We start from the raw sequence: 19,100 nt of genomic DNA, 5'->3' as shown, positions 1-19,100 counted from the left end.
TGACTGAGTAGCATACTGTTTCTTTGATAAATTCATTGTATGTTTTTAGGGATCCAAATGTGAAGTACAAGTGAAAAATGGAGGTATATATGAAGGAGTTTTTAAAACATACAGTCCTAAGGTAATTTTTACTCTTTTCCTTTTTGTTAAATATGAAAGCTCATGAATCATCAATTGCCATATGTTTGTGTGGTTTCCCGACAGTGTCTACTTAGTTTCTGATTCAGCAAGTCTGTAGTTACGGGGTGGGTGTGTTTGCCACATTCTCATGCTCAGTGCTTTACCTTTAAAGCACTTCTTAAAACCACTTTGAATGATTTTGCTCTTCAGTTTCAAATACTGATTATTTTATAGATGGTATGTGTAATCAAAAAGACTTCTTGCTCTAGGTGCTTCTGAAAATATTTTGACCTTTGCAAGCATTGTGGACCAGAAGAGGGAGGGATTGGATTGTTCCATTTGTTTACCTTTTTATTACTGTTAATGTGCTTGAGACATACCATGGTAGCAAAGACCGGCTTTCAGGTGAAAGGATTTTAGAATGATGGAAAGGATAACAGATTGTATTTCTGAGAAAAAGATATAAATTCTCTTGAGATAGATTATTTTTGCCAAAGGTATGTAAGAATAGTACTTTGATGTGCTGAAGAATGCCTGTCAGGTTTTATAAATGTTTATTTACTTGTGTTTTTCATTTTAGTGTGATTTGGTACTCGATGCTGCACATGAGAAAAGTACAGAATCCAGTTCAGGGCCAAAACGTGAAGAAATAATGGAGAGTATTTTGTTCAAGTGCTCAGACTTTGTTGTGGTACAGTTTAAAGATATGGATTCCACTTACGCAAGAAGAGGTGAGTTTTTATTTCCTAAACATACTTCATGGTTTATAAGATTTGGTCAAACAGACTCTACAGGCTTTTTAAAAAAGAAATGCGGGCTTTTAAAAATAATCTGATTAAAACAAATGGGAACTTGAATGCATTTTTGTTGGAAAATATTTAAAAGTTGAGTGGAAGATTTCATGGTACTTTTAGTAGGATAATGAGAGTTTGCATTTTATTTAAAAAATAGTTCATAAAGGATTTTCTATAGTTTTATGGTTAAGAATGCTACTGATTTTATGCAACTAAAAATTTCTTGTCCCATTTGTTCTAATTTTTTAGTTTTATAATGCTTATAGTTTTATTACGCTTATGGTTCTATAAATGTTCTGGAAAGAAATGGAGAGCACAGGACTAAGGTAGAAAGGCAGAGAGCTGTAGCTAGAAAATGATTATTTAATGAAGATAAATAGTAAAGTAGATCATGTGTATTAGAAAAAACATTCAGAGAGTGTTGGACTACATTTTGAGAATATAAAAGCAATGATGTAGTTATGGTAAAAATTTACTATGTTTTAAGTATCCATTGAGGATGAAAATGTAGGACTTGCTGTTACTCACGTAGGGAGTGTACTTTGCAGTGCTGAGTTGGTTCAGGAACATTGAAAGACTCTTCTGGGCAACTTTGAACTTGGTTCTAAAATTCGTAAGTTGATTTTTTTTTTCTTTTGGTCAAATTACATAGTCACTTCTCTTGCAAATTGTAACTTAATTGTTGTTCGTTTTTATGATTCAGCTTATGACTACAATTGTTTTTATTGTGCTGTTTTTTTTACACTGTTATTTAGAAGTTGCAAGCCACCCAAAGGTTAAAGCCTTTCTCTTGGACCTCTTAACAGGTTTCTCACCCATAGTCAGCTTGCCTTTCAGAAGCTAGCAGTGCTAGGGACTCTGCTTTGCAGTGTGTCTGTGTCTTTGATCCACAACTCTTTGAGAGTCCTTCAGTGGCCCATACAAGGAAACAAGTTTTTTTTTACTTGTGGCCTTTGGAGTTGATCTTGTTTATGGGTAGGGGTTCAAACATAAATTTATACTTATACCGTTGAAGTATTTCACTGTTTTAAATATAAAATTTGGCTTTGGAACATAAGCCAAAGGGAAGATAAAATTTTAGTTTTATACATAGCACTCTGAAAAATGTAGTGGCCACAACAACAAAATGTTCCCTGTTCTGTTGGGTACCAGGGCATTCAGCTAACAGCCATTCATGATATGCTTTGTTTTTTGTTCTTAAAGTGAATTGGCATTTCCTAAATTTGGAACATAACTGTTAGTTGGAGATACAGTATCCCATTCTTTGATCCTCTTCAAAATTCATCTTTAAATTTTTTATTTTGTTTATTATTTTATTATTTTTATTACTCAAGTAATTTGTGTTTATTGTAGAAGGGCAAGAAAATGCAGATCAGAGTGACAACTTTGACAATGTTTAGTACACTCACTAAGTGAATAGATTCATTTTTATATGGTTTTCTTCATGAGGACATACAATAGTGGAGTAATTTTAGGTGTTTTATTTAAAGACTGTAGAGGTTTAGTGAATTATACATTTGTCTTCATTGCACAGTATCCTGAAAATAGTAGTAAGTCACATGTTTAGGATGTCTGGTCTCTTACACCAGATTCTTAACACTATTCTGGCAGAAGTTGCCTTCTATGAAAGTACTACAGGACTTCTGGTTAAGATGGCTGCACAGGCAGACATGGCTCATCTCTTCACACAACCACATCAAAATTACAGCTAAAATATAGAATAGCCACCACTCAAAACTGTCAGAAATCGAGTTGAATGGAAGTCTGACAACTAGGGAATTAAAAAAATCACATCCATCCAGACTGGTAGGAGGGGTGCAGACACAGAACGGGTTGGTCCCACATCCACGTGTGGTGGATAAAAATTCAGGAGGGATATCTTGGGACTGAGGAGGCCCAGGTCCACACCAGGACCCCCAGCCCAGGGTTCCAGTGCCAGGAACATAAGTCCCCACAACTTTTGGCTGCAAAAATCAGCATGGATTGTGTTGATGGAAGAAACACAAGCTGGAGCCCCAAGCTATTCCTCTTAAAGAACCCACACACACAAAAAAACCTCATGAGGGAGTGAGGGGTACTGGGTGGAGGGGGGCCGAAGGAGAAAAATCAGGACAGCTGTAATAGCATAATAAATAAGATGTAATTAAAAAAAGAAAATCTTTAAACATGTAAAAAGAAAAATATATTATGATGGAGATAATGTCGGTATAGAGAAAACTTTTTTAGAGTATTAGTTGGCGTGGTTCATTAATTATAAAAAATAGAAATCACGGAATTTAGTACTCCTTTTATTTTGTGTTAAAGACTCAGATTTCTAGTCCCTTTGAGTAAAGGAAGGTTGGGTTTATCCATTGATTCTTTTCTAAAAAGATTTATTTATTTATTTTTAGACAGAGGGGACAGGAAGGAGAAAGAGGGAGAGAAACATCATCACGTGGTTGCCCCACTGGGTCCCCTACTGGAGACCTGGCCTGCAACCCAGGCATGTACCGTGCCTGGGAATTGAACCGGCGACCCTTTGCTCTTTACAGGCCTGTGCTCAATCCACTGGACGACACCAGCCAGGGCTAACCATTGATTCTTAATTCTGGATTCATATTTTAGTTATCCATGGACTTTCTTAAGATGTCTAGTACTTGTTTTTAGAGGTTCTGACTTAATTATAATTAACCTCACAGAGGCTCTGGGCGTGTGTTCCTGAGGTGCAGTCAGGAATGTGAACCACTGGTTTCATGTAAGATTCTAGAAATGGCTCTTTTCTGTGTGTCTTGAGGATTGGTACTTTACTTCCCTGCCTCACAGATAGGTGTCATTTATTCTCAGAATTGGAAATTATCTTGAATAGTCTGCTGGTGTTAGTTTGATTGTACTTCTCTGCATTTTAAGTAGATTGAGGTTTTATTTTAAATTTTTTTAAGGATTTATAGAGGTAAGTGAGAAGGAAGACACTCTTTTCTTTCTGAGCTTTTCTCTTAATTTTCTTTGTCATAGCGATGTCTAGTTCTTAAGGTTGATAATAACTGAATTCTGAGTGCATAATCTGAGTGTCAGACTCCCTGCTGTGTGTTTTGTGTGCGTTGGTTTCATTTTAGTCATTACAACTTCTTTTTTTAATATATTTTATTGCTTATGCCATTACAGTCATCCCATTTCCCCTCTTCATTCCCCTCCACGCTGCACATCCCTCCCCCCACATTTCCCTCCTTTAGTTCATGTCCTTGTGTCATAAGTTCTTTAGTTTCTACATTTCCCGAACTACTCCTGCCCTGCCCCCTGTCTATTTTCTCCCCACCATCTATGCTACTTATTTTCTGTACCTTCTCCCCCCTTCTCCTCCTCCCACTCCCCTGTTGCTAACCCTCCATGTGATCTGCATTTCTGTGGCTCCGCTCCTCATCTAGCTGTCCCCTTAGTTTGCTTTTGTTTTAGGTGCGGTTGTTAATAACTGTGAGTTTGCTATCCTTTCACTGTTCATATTTTTATCTTCTTTTTCTTAGGCAAGTCCCTTTAACATTTCATATAATAAGGTCTTGGTGATGATGAACTCCTTGAACTTGCCATTATCTGAGAAGCACTTTATCTGCCCTTCCATTCTAAATGAAAGCTTTGCTAGATAGAGCACTCTTGGATGTAGGTTCTTACCTTTCATGACTTGGAATACTTCTTTCCAGCCCCTTCTTGCCTGTTAAGGTCTCTTTTGAGAAATCTGCTGACAGTCTGATGGGAACTCCTTTGTAGGTGACTGTCCCCTTATCTCTTGCTGCCTCTAGAATTCTCTCCTTCATTTTAATCTTGGCTAATGTAATGATGATGTGCTTTGGTGTGTTCCTTCTTAGGTCCAACTTCTTTGGGACTCTCTGAGCTTCCTGGATTTTCTGAAAGTCTATTTCCTTTGTCAGATTTGGGAAGTTCTCCATTTCCTTTGTCAGATTTGGGAAGTTCTCCTTTATTATTTGTTCAAATAAGTTTTTCACTTGTTGCTCTTCCTCTTCTTCTTCCCTTTCTGGTACCCCTATAATTCAGATGTTGGAGCATTTAAAGATGTCCTGGAGGTTCCTAAGCCTCTCCTCATTTTTTTTGAATTCTTGTTTCTTCATATTTTTCTGTTTGGTCATTTTTTTCTTCCTTCTGGTCCACTCTCTTGATTTGAGTTCCAGTTTTCTTCCCATCACTATTGGTTCCCTGTGCATTTTGCTTCATTTCACTTAGTGTAGCCTTCATTTTTTTCATCTAATTTGCGACCAAAGTCAACTGGTGAGCGTCCTGATCACCAGTGCTTTCAACTGTGCATGTGATAGGTTGGCTATCTCTTGGTTGCTTAGCTGTATTGGTTCTGGGTCTTTGATCTCTTCTTCCATTTGAGCCTATTTTATTTTTATTTTTATTTTTATTTTATTTATTTATTTTTTGGGGTCTGGTTGCACCTGTTACATATGAGAGGTGGAGCCTGAAGTGTTCATCAGGGCAGTGGGGCAACCCAGTAGCTGGGTTGTGACGCTGTACTTGGGGGCAGGGTCAGAGAGAGAACAATGGTGCTTGCTCTGCTCATTTCAGTCCCTTCTGCCACAAGCAAATTGGGCCCTTCTGGTACTGGTTCCCGGGTGTGTGGGCTTATGTCCATTCTAGGACCCTGTGGGGTCTCTCCAACGAGGTCTCCTCTGAGGCTGGGAGATGGGACTCTCTCCCAGTACCTCAACCCCCACAAGGTTTTTTGTTTTTTTTTTTTTTTTAATATTTATTTATCTTTAGAAGAGAAGGGAAGGAGAGAGGCAGAGAAATGTCAATGTATGGTTGCCTCTTCTGAGTCCCCTGATGGGAACTGGCCTGCAACCCAGGCATGTGCCCTGACTGGGAATCGAACCATGGTTGCATGGTTCCCAGGCCCGTGCTCAATCCAGTGAGCTACACCAGCCAGGGCCCGCACAAGTTTTTTAAATTGGTGCTTTTAGGCTTTATTTTCCTGGTGCTGGGGCCCTGGGTTGTGCAGTCTGTCTCACTGCCCATTTTTTGCCTGGTTTATCTGCATGTGAATGTGTGTCAGAGGTCTGCCAGCTGCCTTGTGCGTTTTACTGGGTCTGCTTGATTCCTCCCCACGCCCGGGTCTGCCAACCACCGCTTTTTCCTGCCGAGACCCCTCTGTGCTGGCCTGTGCTGGCCGCCGATTCTGCCTCTCTTACCGGTCTGGATGAATGGCTCGTTGTTGTCCGACTTCGGGTATAGTTCAATTTTTTGTCTGTTCTGATTGTGTTTTTGTTTTTAAATCTTTGTTGTCCTTAAGTTTGGTTGTGTGAGGAGGCACAGTATTTCCACCTATGCCCCCATCGTGGCCGGCTCATTACAATTTCTTTCTGAAAGTGAGTATGATCATTATTCATATGTTGTAGAAAAGGAAACTGAGTAATAGTTTTAAGTACGTTGGTAAAAATGAAGACACAAACCCAGTGTTCTCTTGTTCTTAAATGTTATGCTATAGTGACAAATTAGAGAGGGTCTTATGTCTTGTTGAGCTGAGTTGTGTCAATAAATCTGTGTTTACCTTAAAGGATTTCCCTACAAATAGAGTAAAACCAAAATTTTCAACGTAGTATAAAATTCAGATTTTTATATGGGTTGAGATTCTTTTCTTTTTTTAGTCTTTGGCTTTATTTTTGGAGAAACTTTTTAAAGTTAGTAAAATCAATGTGGCTTTTAAGTTCTTAATGCTAGCTAGCTTCATTGATTTCAATAAATTTTAAAACTTGTCATATTTATATACAAAAATGCAAATGAATAAGAGTCCTAGAAATAATTTATAATTTTGTTATGATATGGTAAATAACTTTCATTTGCTTTCTTGAATGTTACACATACATGTACCAGTTTGATTTATGGGCAAAATGAAAATAGTTTTACATCTTGTAAGCTGTGGGTTCCTTTTGTACACACATAATTAGCATATTATCCTTTTTTTTTGAATTGTAACAGATCTGGAATATTTTCATTATTTTCTCTTCTTTTTTAAAAAATATTCTTTTCAAGCAATTGGCATATCATTTCAACTTGCTTTTTACTTGGTTTCTTGTCTCTTTCTCACCTGCTTTTCTCCCTCATCCTGTTTCTGCTGTTCCCATTATTGCTCCTTGTTCATTTGTTGCTCTTTGATTTAATACTTCAACTCAATTATGTTTTCAGTTCTGTGGCTTTTTATTTTATTCTTTCTTATTCTTTCTACTGCTTTATTTCTATTGTAGTGTTCTCAGTCTAAAGAACAGGAGTCAGTAAGCTTAAGGGCTGTGGGCCAAATCCACTCATCAGTAAACAAGGTTTTATTGTAACACAATTATGCCATTTCTTTATGCATCATCTGTGGCTACTTTCATGCTACAGTGATGCAGTTGAGTAGTTGAAATAGAGAGTATATGGCTTACAAAGCCAAAAAGCACTTAATAGCTGGCACTTTATAGAAAAAGTTTGCCCGTTCTAGTCCTGGATCATTTTCCCCACTGCATTTGGGCTGTTAGGTCTGATCCAAAAGTACATACCATACTGGTTTTGATGAAATAACACAGAATATGTACTTTGTCTCTAAACTCATGCTTTGACTGTAGTCTGATACTGTGTAATTTCATGTAGAGGGAATGTCTCACTTCCTGTTTAATCTCACCTTCTCCATCATGCCCTGGACTCTGTTCATTTTGCCATTTTTAGGTTCTTGCTCTTTTATATCACTTCTGTTTCTGAACTCTTAACCTCTTCTTCTCTACTTACTCTTTCCCTTTAGCCTGAAAACTTATTCAAATCCCTCTCATCCTAAAAAGATCCCTTTTTATCTTGAATTCTTCTAGTGGATATACTGCCTTTCTTCCTTTCTTAACCAGACTTCTTAACTCTTTTCTACTGGACTTCTCATGCCATTATAATCTGCCTTTTATACTCACAACTTGGAAACTTCTGAGGCTACCAGTAACCTCTAATTGCTTATGTTTTTGTACTCTTTCTCAATCTTTGCTGCATTTGACATTGCTGATTTGCCTCCTTCAGAATCTGCTCTTCTCATTTATCTTATTAATCATTCCTTTAATACTTTGTTTTTGGGCTTTATTGCCGTCACACTGCCCTTAACGTGTTTCTGTTCCCAGTGTTTTTCTTTGCCCTCCACTCACCCCATATCAGCTGCTTGTATACACTCATAATTTCAGCTAGCACATATATCCCCCATAATGGCCGTATCATTTACTGATAACCTGTACTATAATTAGATGTTTCACTGTTTCTCATTATACTTGGAGCTCCTTGTATGTGGCTACGTTTTAAAAAAAAATCTTTGGAGGCTAATACAGTGTTTTGGCACATAGTACAGGTGTAAAATAAGTGTCTTTTAAATTAATGAAATTAGAGCCTTCATGTGAAGAGTGAGGAAGCTATAAGTGGTCTTATGTAAATAGCCGAGCAGCAAATATTATTGAGCTGTAGAGTGTGTACATTGCTGTGTTTGTCACTATGGATAGTACAGAGAAATTCAAGAGTTAATCTATTTTGGGTCCCTTTTGAGAATTTAGTGAAACTGTATACCTTCACCTTAGAAAGAACATACATACAGACTCCTACATTTAATTCCATGATATCACAGTTCCCTAGGGAGTTCATATATTCCATGTTAAGAAGCTCTGCTCTAGGCATTTTCAGAGTTGGGGGCACCAAACCATGTGAAAAAAATCAAGAAAAATGGAATATTGAAATTGGTGGCATAGCTTTCCAAATGGAGTCCTTAGAAAAGTCGTAATTAGGCATAGCTGAGATGTGGATGTGTGGTTTAGAGAGCAGTGTGAAATAATATTATACAGATTATTTTATTCCAGTATTGCACTGTTGTGTTCTCCTGTGGTTGCCCTGTAGGTCTGATAGGGCGAGGTCCTGTGAGTAATAGAGGGATATCTTCTGAAGGGTGGGACATTAGGAGTGCCATTGCAGCCATTTAGGAAGAGTCAGATCCTGGAGCTGGAGATGACCTGGCTTGGGAAACCTTGGGTTCTGAGGGATTTAAACGTGTTTCAGATTTCTTTATGGTTGTACTCTAGTAGGGTGGGCAGGCCACAGGCTTGCAGTTGAGTAGGCACATTCTTGGAGCTAGGGGTGTAGTAGTAGACTTTATAGATGGGCAAGAAATGCTAAAGTTGGATGGACTGTCCAGCTTTAAAGCTGGTTGATCAGGATCAACAACCTGCCCTTTGGGCAGGAGAGAGGAGAGGCCTTGTGGTAGGTATGCAGCTGGCGTGGTGGATAGGCAGGTGGTCTAATGGCTGGGGGCTGTCCAGGTAGGTGGGCAGGAATGCCCTATATGGAGGGTTGGCTTGGGCTTTTGGGAGTCACTTTTCTAGTGAGCCAGCTCTAAGTAAGTTCATATTCTGATGCTCTTTTGTTAGAACCATTACAAAGTTTATTGCTTCAGCTTTGCTGTGGGCTAGTAGAAGGCGGCTGTGTGTCCATACTGGGGGCAAGTAGACTAGCATTTACTGAGGTCACGGTGTGGGTAGCACGGAGATTATTGAGATTTAAAAAAAAAAAATGGGACTTCTGCCAAGATGGAGGCATAAATGGAAACACTGTGCCTCCTCGAACAACCAAGTTTAAAGACAACAAAGTTTTAGTACCAAAAACAGCCAAGACACAGAAAATTGAAATATATGTAAGTCTGACAACAACGAACCATTCAGCTAGATGAGTGAGAGGGGCTGAGCCAGTGGGGCAGGGTCAGGCAGGAAAGATCCTACGACCCAGGTGCTCAGGCAGCAGTGGGTAGATCCCAGGTGTGGGGTAGCAACGGTCAGACCCAGTGAAGGCACAAGGTGGCAGGCTGACCATGGTTACACATTCCCGTGCAGATAAACCAGCAAAGGAGCGAGCAGTGAGACAGACCGTGTAGGCCCCAGTGGCGGGAAGCAGCAGAGGGGACTGCTACTGTCCTCCTCTGACCCGGCCCCCACATATAGCATCACAACCCAGTGACCTGGATGGCCCAGCCCTGGTGAACACCTAAGGCTCCGCCCCTCATACATAACAGTCACAAACAGACCAAAACACTCAAAGCCCCAGAGCCGATAACTCTAAGCAACCAAGAAATAGCCAACCTATCAGATGCACAGTTCAAAACACTGGTGATCAGGATGCTCACAGACTGGTTGATTATAGTCACAAATTAAAGGAACAAATGAAGGCTAAACTAGTTGAAATGAATGAAAATGCACAGGAAACCAATAGTGATGGAAAGGAAACTGGGACTCAAATCAAAGGAGTGGACCAGAAGGAAGAAAAAAATGACCAAACAGAAAAATATGAAGAAACAAGAATTCAAAAAAAATGAGGAGAGGCTTAGGAACCTCCAGGACATCTTTAAATGCTCCAACATCTGAATTATAGGGGTACCAGCAGGAGAAGAGGAAGAGCAACAGGTGGAAAACTTACTTGAACAAATAATAAAGGAGAACTTCCCCAATCTGGCAAAGGAAATAGACTTTCAGAAAATCCAGGAAGCTCAGAGAGTCCCAAAGAAGTTGCACCGAAGAAGGAACACACCAAGGCACATCATCATTACATTAGCCAAGATTAAAATGAAGGAGAGAATCCTGGAAGCAGCACGAGATAAGGGGACAGTCTCCTACAAAGGAGTTCCCCTCAGACTGTCAGCAGATTTCTCAAAAGACACCTTAACAGGCAAGAAGGGGCTGGAAAGAAGTATTCCAAGTCATGAAAGGCAAGGACCTACATCCAAGAGTGCTCTATCCAGCAAAGCTTTCATTTAGAATGGAAGGACAGTTAAAGTGCTTCTCAGAGAAGATCAAATTCAAGAAGTTCATCATCACCAAGCCCTTATTATATGAAATGTTAAAGGGACTTGCCTAAGAAAAAGAAGATAAAAATATGAACAGTGAAAGGATAGCAAACTCACAGTTATTAACAACCACACCTAAAACAAAAGCAAACTAAGGGGACAGCTAGATCAGGAGGGAACCATAGAAATGAAGATCTCATGGAGGGTTAGCAACAGAGGAGTGAGAGGAGGAGAAGGGGGGGAGAAGGTACAGAAAATAAGTAGCATAGATGGTAGGTAGAAAATATTGGGGAGGGCAAGAATAGTAGGGGAAATATAGAATCTAAGGAACTTGTGACACATGGACATAAACGAAAGGGGGAAGAATGGTGGGGGAGGGGTGTGTAGGGTGGAGGGGAATGAACGGGGGGAATAGGACAACTGTAATGGCATAATCAGTACAATATATTTTTAAAAAATAAAATAAATTTCAAAAATATGGTATGGTAGGATAGGTGAGGGAAAGCTAAATGGAGTAATTTGAGATACATAGTAGGAAGTTGCTTATTAAAATAAGGTGATCTTCTACTTAAAATTTTTGTTTATATATTTTGATAGGATGTAGAATTTCTCTGCTCTATTTGTATGCCAAAGTTAAAAATATGTTTTTATTTATTAAAAATGCAAAAAAACTTGAATATAACATAAAGTAGAATTTAATTTACCCAAAATTAAAATATTTAGTCCTAATAAGAGTAAGGTGGTCTGATTCAAGATATGTATGGAAACTAAAATTTCTGTTTTATTTGATAGCATTAATTAGCTAGACTATATAAAATAAAAACATTCATAATAGGAACAGAACTTAAAGTGTGTAAAAATAAACATCACATATATGGATAAGCTGGTAATTATAAAAACACTGCAGAGGGACCTAAAATGTTTGGCCAAGTGGAGAAAAGTTCCATGCTTTGAATGGAAATATGTAACTCTGTGAAGTTGTCTGTTGTCCTCACATCTCTAAAGATAATATCTCTGTGTTGTAGAATTGATGAAATGTCTCTAAAGTTCTTTTCTACAGGAGTCACAAAAGAGGAGTTGCTCTATCATACAGTAAAATGTATTAGAATTAAAACGTGGTTATCACCTTGGCCTGTGTGGCTTGGTTGTGGGTTCAGTTCCAGGTCAGGGCACATACTTGGGTTGCAGGTTTGTTGCCCTGTTGGGGCACATACGAGAAGCAATCAGTTGATATTTCTCTCTTCCATCGATGTTTCTCTTCCTTTCTCTCTCTCTCTAAAAGCAGTGAAGATTCCTTGGGTGAGGATAAAAAACAAATATAGTTACCATAGTGGTAAAGAATACATGATCCAAAAAGATAATTTATATAGGTATTTTATTAATATATGATAAAGATAATACTTAAATATGGAGTAAAGGTGGATTATGCAGTTAATGGTGTTGGGAGTTTGAGGGCACCAACATGAAACTTAAATGGTTAAAGGGGAAAAGCATTAAAACTATTACGGAAATTCTAGAACAAATCTATGAATTGATATCATTTAGACATGGGGAAAGACTCTATAAGCATGCCATCAAAGCAAAAATTCATGAAATAAAATACTGAAATATTTGATTATAAAAAAGTTAAAGACGTGTAAAATACCATAAATTTTAGAAGACATTCTGCAAACTGGGAAAAATAGAATAAAAGAATTTTTGCAAATGGCTAGTGAACATATGGAAAAATAGTTAGTCTAGTCACAGAAATGCAGTTTCAAAGCAGTCGGATGTGATTTTTTTTCACTCAGCGTGCTTGAGTGGTAAGAGTGAGAAAGATTAATACTTACTTTGTGACAGTGAGGGACTCAGAAATGCCTTACACTCTATGTTGTCAGACCGTCTAGTATTTAACTCAGAACGAGTCTAGGACATTTTCAGGAGGACAATTTACTTCTAGTATTGTGTAATGCTACTATACCCAGTTGCTGTCTGGTTTGGGGTTTATTTTCTCTTGCTCTGCAGAGTCTCACTGAAGTCTTACGAAGAGCAAATATGTTAAAACTAGTAATAAAGCAGGGCAGTGAAAGAATGTGGATAAATTGTCTCCATTTTAATTTCTATTCCATCTGACTAAATATAAAACTGATTGCTTTTTTAATCCAGATAGCACTGGCAAAGAGTTTTAAGTGAGCATGTGCATTCGAACAGTTGCTCTTGTAATTTATATTAGAACAGAACAGCCTGAATCTGTAAAATGTTTTATATGTTTACCAAGGAAACAGAAAGGCATGCATGTAGCTGTAAGAATCGGAATTCATTTATTTCATTTACTTTTTCTTCACCCGTTTCTGAACACTTTGGCTATAGGGTTGACAGTAAGTTTTTCAAAAAGACTACTGTGTTGGCAAATAGTACTGGCAGTTCAGTTCCTAAATTTCATTTTTTGATTCCTGAATATTTCTGAATTTACTTTTTTTGCCTTAAATTTTCTGCAAAATTACTTATTTTCTTTTCCTTTCTCTCTCATTCTTTAACTTTTGAATTGGTTTCCAAATGTTAAATTACTGAATACAGTTCCTTTTATGTCCCTAGAAGGCTTAGGAAAACTAAGATGAAATATTTTATTTGAAAAATAATTTGCTTAACATTTTAACAACAGAATCCAGTTTGTACATCTCACAGATAGATTTTCTTTTTTAGTAGGAAAAATAAGAACTGTTGTTTTTTAGGTAGGAAATACTTTTCTCTCGGGCATATTTTTCTGTTTTTATGTCATTTTATTATACTAGTATAAAATTTAATTCATTTTATATAGAAAGAACATGAGGGTTTGTTTTTTTTAAAGATTTTATTTATTTGTCTTTAGAGGGGAAGGGAAGGAGAAAGGGAGAGAAATATCAGTGTATGGTTGCCTCTCGTGTGTCCCCTGCAGGGGACATGCAACCCAGCATGCAGGTCCATGACCTGCAACCCAGGCACGTGCCCTGACCGAGAATCGAACCATGATCCTTTGGTTCGCAGGCTCGCGTTCAATCCACTGAGCCACACCAGCCAGGGCTTTTTTTTTTTTTTAATTAATTAATACAATCTGAAGCAAGCTAGAGCTATACTAGCTCTAGTTAAAAAAAAAACAAAAACTAGATTAACTGATTAAAAAAGCAATCAGTTTTATATTTAGTCAGATGGAATAGAAATTAAAATGGAGACAATTTATCCATTCTTTCACTGCCCTGCTTTATTACTAGTTTTAACATATTTGCTCTTCGTAAGACTTCAGTGGATACTAGAGGTATTCAAACTTCGGATCACGTAATGTAGCATCAAAAATAGCTGGTCACTTGTGAAGCCTCTACCCTGTGTTCTTTGCGAATGGTACATTGAGACGTCTATTTTCTAGTCATATTCTAGGTTGCTTTGTCGGTTTCTTTAAGAAGGACAGAGACACAAATTGCAAACTAAATGTTTTCAACGAGAACAGTACTTTTGGGTTTGCTTTTTCATATAAGTTGATTCTTTCCAGACTTTGGTCAGAAGTGTACTGAAGTCAGATCTCAAAAGAAAGCAAATGACTTGGGTGGTTTGATTTGATTGTTTTTTTAATTCCTAATTAATTTTTTAAAACAAAGCAGATGACATTTGGGCTGAAACTAAAGACTTCACATACTGCCCTTTTCCTTGGAGCTACTTGTTGCTCGGGAAAGAACTTACTCAGGTGGTTTACTGTGTTTCTTAGAGCTCATTACTTATGCTTTCTCCTTGCTGTATGTGCCCCTTTGAAGCCGACAGCCTTTAGGGCTCTGCCTAATACCTCAGCTCTTCCAGTAGCCTCTGCCTCAGTTGTCTTGCTTTTTTTTTTTTAATTAAAAAAATATATTTTATTGATTATGCTGTTACATTGTCCTATTTCCCCCCTTCATTCCCCTCCACCCTGCACACCCCTCCCCTATCATTCCTCCCCCCCTTTCGTTTACATCCATGTGTCACAAGTTCTTTAGATTCTATATTTCCCATACTATTCTTGCCCTCCCCCGTCTATTTTCTCCCCACTATCTATGCTCTTATTCTCTGTACCTTTCCCCACCCCTCCTTCCACTCCACCTTTACTAAACCTTCATGGGATCTGCATTTCTGTGGCTCCACTCCTAATCTAGTTGTCCTCTTAGTTTGCTTTTGTTTTAGGTGTGTTTGTTAATAACTGTGTTCATTGTTGTTGGACTTCCACAGTTCAATTTTCTGTGTTTTGGCTGCACTTTTGTTACTAAAACTTTGTTGTCTTCAATCTTGGTTGTGCGAGGAGGTATGGTGTTTCCACCTATGCCTCCATCTTGGCCGGAAGTCAGTTGTCTTGCTTAAGGCTCTCTCTCTCTCATTTGTTTCTTGAGTAGTATATTTACTTTGAGTTACAGGGCTCAGGAATTTTTTATGGAGATCACAGTCCAACGTAACTGCTGCTTAGAGAACAGAATAATGGCATTTTCCTGGTAGTTGTGTATAGATAGCTACCAGGAAGAGAAGACCTTTCCACAACTTTTTAAGTGTATTTATATGTAATATAAATACATATATTTAGATGTATGATCTATTTGGACCTAATGTTTTATATAAAGTGTGAGGTAGGGATCCAGCTTCATAGTTTTACATACTGATATCTAGTTGTTCAAAAACTACCTGTTGAAAAGACTTTTTTCCCCATTAAATTGTTCTGGCACCTTTGTTAAAAATCAGTTGACTGTATAAATTAAGCATTTATTTCTGGACTCACAATTCTTTTTCTTAGATCTGTATGTCTGTTTTTATGCCAATATTACACTGTCTAGATTACTTTACCTGTGTGGTAAGTTTTGAGTTCAAGATGTGTTAGTCCTTAAAGCCCTATGTTCTGTGTCCTTTTCCAAGATTGTTGTGGCTATTCTGGGTCCCTTGTATTTTCATGTGAACTTTAGAGTCATCTTGCCAATTTGTTCAAAATGACAGTGAGGAGTTCATTGAATCTGTAGATCAATTTGGGGAGTACTACCATCTTAACAGTGTTAAATCTTCTAGTCCAAGAACATTGTATGCATGTCTTTTCATTTATATATTTTTTAATTTTGTTTTCAGATTGGAGCAGTATTGTTTTGCAGTCTTTATACCTGACTAATACAAGTTTTTCTTTTGACTCTTAGCATGGTAGGCATTGTAATCTTTGAGCCTCTCAAAGTGAGAACACACTTGGAGCACATCCACTCTACTGCCTTCTGCTCAATTACTGATTTTCCTCGACACGCAGTGCCATTATGCAAGTCTGCGTCATAAAATTCCCTCTAGTTATAAGCAGACAATTTCATGATTTTTATTTTGAGGGGTCATTTTTATTTGTTTCTTTGTAGTTTCAAAGTTAACGATATTTTATGAAACAACTTCTGGAGATAAAAGCAAAAATCTTTCCTTATCATTTCTTTTCCTTTGAAGCAAATGATAAAGTAGAGTGGTCATTTATTTTATGACTGGACATATAAAAATACCTATTATAGATTTTTAGAAGCAAGCTGAGGTAGATTATTCTTTTAGCTCAACATAGTGCACTTCCAAAGAAGATTCGCTTCATTTTCAACCATTATTCAGCTGCTTATAGTGAAATAATACAGATAAAAGGATTCTTTCTGGTTAAGTTTAGGAAGGAAGTTGTAGTTTTCTTTTCTTTTACCTTGTTCTGTAAACTTTTTCCTTGGTAATATTACATTCACATTCTTGCCTTCCTCTTTGTTCCCTTTGATAGTTTGTATCCAGGCATTACTGTAATTTCTTAATTTTTGTTCCAAATTCTGTCACTTGCAGTTAATCTTGGATATTATCACAAATAAATTCTTAAGCATTGCTTTTATTATACCATCTCAAAATCTTCGATGGCCTGTATTGCTTACAGAATAAGTTTGGATAAATACGTGGCGTTCAGGGTCCTTCCCAGTGGAACTTCTCATTTTTCAACCTAATTTTTCATTATTGCCTATACCAGTGGCTACCAAACTTTAAAAAATATATATATTTTATTGATTATGCCATTACAGTTGTTCTATTTCCCCCCTTCATTCCCCTCCACCCTGCACACCCCTCCTCCACCATTCCCCCCTTTAGTTTATGACCACGTGTCTCAAGTTCTTTAGATTCTATATTTCCCCTACTATTCTTGACCTTCCCTCCATCTATTTTCTACCTACCGTCTATAATACTTGTTTTCTGTACCTTCTCCCCCCTTTTCCTCCTCCCACTCCCCTGTTGCTAACTCTCCATGTGATTTGCATTTCTGTGGCTCCTCTCCTGATCTAGCTGTCCCCTTAGTTTGCTTTTGTTTTAGGTGTGGTTGTTAATAACTGTGAGTTTGCTGTCCTATCACTGTTCATCTTTTTTATCTTCTTTTTCTTAGGCAAGTCCCTTTAACATTTCATATAATAAGGGCTTGGTGATGATGAACTTCTTGAATTTGATCTTCTCTGAGAAGCACTTTTTCTGTCCTTCCATTCTAAATGAAAGCTTTGCTGGATAGGGCACTCTTGGATGTAGGTCTTTGGTTTTCATTACTTGGAATACTTCTTTCCAGCCCCTTCTTGCCTGTAAGGTGTCTTTTGAGAAATCTGCTGACAGTCTGATGGGAACTCCTTTGTAGGTGACTGTCCCCTTATCTCCTGCTGCTTCTAGAATTCTCTCCTTCATTTTAATCTTGGCTAATGTAATGATGATGTGCCTTGGTGTGTTCCTTCTTGGGTCCAAGTTCTTTGGGACTCTCTGAGCTTCCTGGACTTCCTGGAAGTGTATTTCCTTTGCCAGATTGGGGAAGTTCTCCTTTATTATTTGTTCAAGTAAGTTTTCCCCTTGTGGCTGTTCCTCTTCCCTTTCTGGTACCCCTATAATTCGGATGTTGGAATGTTTAAAGATGTCCTGAAGGTTCCTAAGGCTCTTCTCATTTTTTGGAATTCTTGCTTCTTCATTCTTTTCTGTTTGGTCATTTTTTCCCTCTTTCTGGTCCACTCCATTGATTTGAGTCCCAGTTTCCTTTCCATCACTATTGGTTTCCTGTGCATTTCCATTCATTTCAATTACTTAGCCTTCATATGTTCCTCTAATTTGTGACTAAAATCAACCAGTTCTGTGACTGTCCTGATCACCAGTGTTTTGAGCTATGCATCTGAAAGTTTGACTGTTTCTTGGTTGCTTAGATTTATCGGCTCTGGGGCTCTGAGTTGTTCTTGAGCCATGTTTTGGTCTGTTTGTGCCTGTTATGTATGAGGAAGGGGGCCTTAGATGTTCACCAGGGCTGGGCCACCCAGGTCGCTGGTTTGTGACACTGTATGTGGGGCTAGGTCAGAGGGACAATAGCAGTCCCCTCTGTTGCTTCCTGCCACTGGGGCCTGCACAGTCTGTCTCACTGCTCGCTCCTTTGCTGGTTTATCTGTGCGTGAATGTGTGACCGTGGTCAGCCCTCAGTGAGATCACCATCACCTTGCTCCCTCAGTGGTCTGCCCACTAGTCCACACCTGGGATCTGCCAACAGCTGCTGGCGCACTCGGTTCGCACACCTTGGTAGGTCTGGTGGATCTTTCCTGGCCGACCTCCTCTGCTGCTGGCTCCGCCCCTCTTACTGGTTTGGCTGCAGGGTTCGTTGTTGTCAGACTTTGTGTAGTTCAATTTTCTGTGGTTTGGCTACGTTTTTGTTACTAAAACTTTGTTGTTTTAAAACTTGGTTGTGTGAGAAGGCACAGTGCTTTAACCTACGCCTCCATCTTGGCGGAAGTGCCCCAATGGCTACCAAACTTTACTGCATTTTATTTTTAAAACAGAATACTTCTTTCTCTCTGCCCCCAATGAAGTCTTATGCTGAATCCCAGCTACAACAAAGCAGTTGGTGGAGGAGAGGAATGGGAGGTATCCTATAACCTTACTTACTCAGCTTTCCCTTTGTCTGCTTAAAGTCTCCTTAAGAAATCATAGGGTTCCTTGGAGCACAGTTGGAGAACCAGTTGTCTGCCTCATCCTGAACATTTAGCTTTATAAAGCAGTGTATGATATTTTTTTGCCAGTGTATTTTGTCTCTCTCCACACATAATGTTCTGGAGAATAGAAATCCTGTGTATAAAACTAGGGATGTGTACTCTTTATGGTGTCTAGAATGCTATTTCTTACAAATAGTAGGTACTCAGTGTATATTTATTCTTTCAACTGATATTTTTAAAATTTTATATATTTTTACATTCACTACCAAACCAGGGAATAACTAGTGTGTTTTTGTTTTTTATGTAGACATGTTGCCATAGCTGATTAGAATTATAAATACCACTCATTTATAGGAAACTCAAAAAAACAGTCATTTCTAGACAAATCTAAAAACAGCTTTCCTACAGTATGACATATCCAGAATATGT

General features: G+C 38.2%; 1 protein-coding gene across 6 annotated transcripts in view; it reads left to right on the top strand.

Moving 5' to 3' along the window:
- Window positions 1-19,100, top strand: part of ATXN2 (ataxin 2) — a 100,864-nt gene that overhangs the window by 27,340 nt on the left and 54,424 nt on the right. For all 6 annotated transcript variants that reach the window (XM_053669823.1, XM_053669824.1, XM_037133448.2 and 3 more), the window contains exons 4-5: window positions 50-121; window positions 701-851. In XM_053669823.1, coding sequence (XP_053525798.1) covers window positions 50-121; window positions 701-851 — 223 coding nt within the window. The remainder of the gene's footprint in view (window positions 1-49; window positions 122-700; window positions 852-19,100) is intronic.

Source organism: Artibeus jamaicensis, unplaced genomic scaffold (genome assembly GCF_021234435.1).
Source record: "Artibeus jamaicensis isolate MK-2021 breed Jamaican fruit bat unplaced genomic scaffold, CSHL_Jam_final contig_525, whole genome shotgun sequence".
Taxonomy (NCBI): Eukaryota; Metazoa; Chordata; class Mammalia; order Chiroptera; family Phyllostomidae; genus Artibeus; species Artibeus jamaicensis.
Note: the sequence above shows the minus strand (reverse complement) of the source record. Positions and strands in the feature narration are given on the sequence as shown.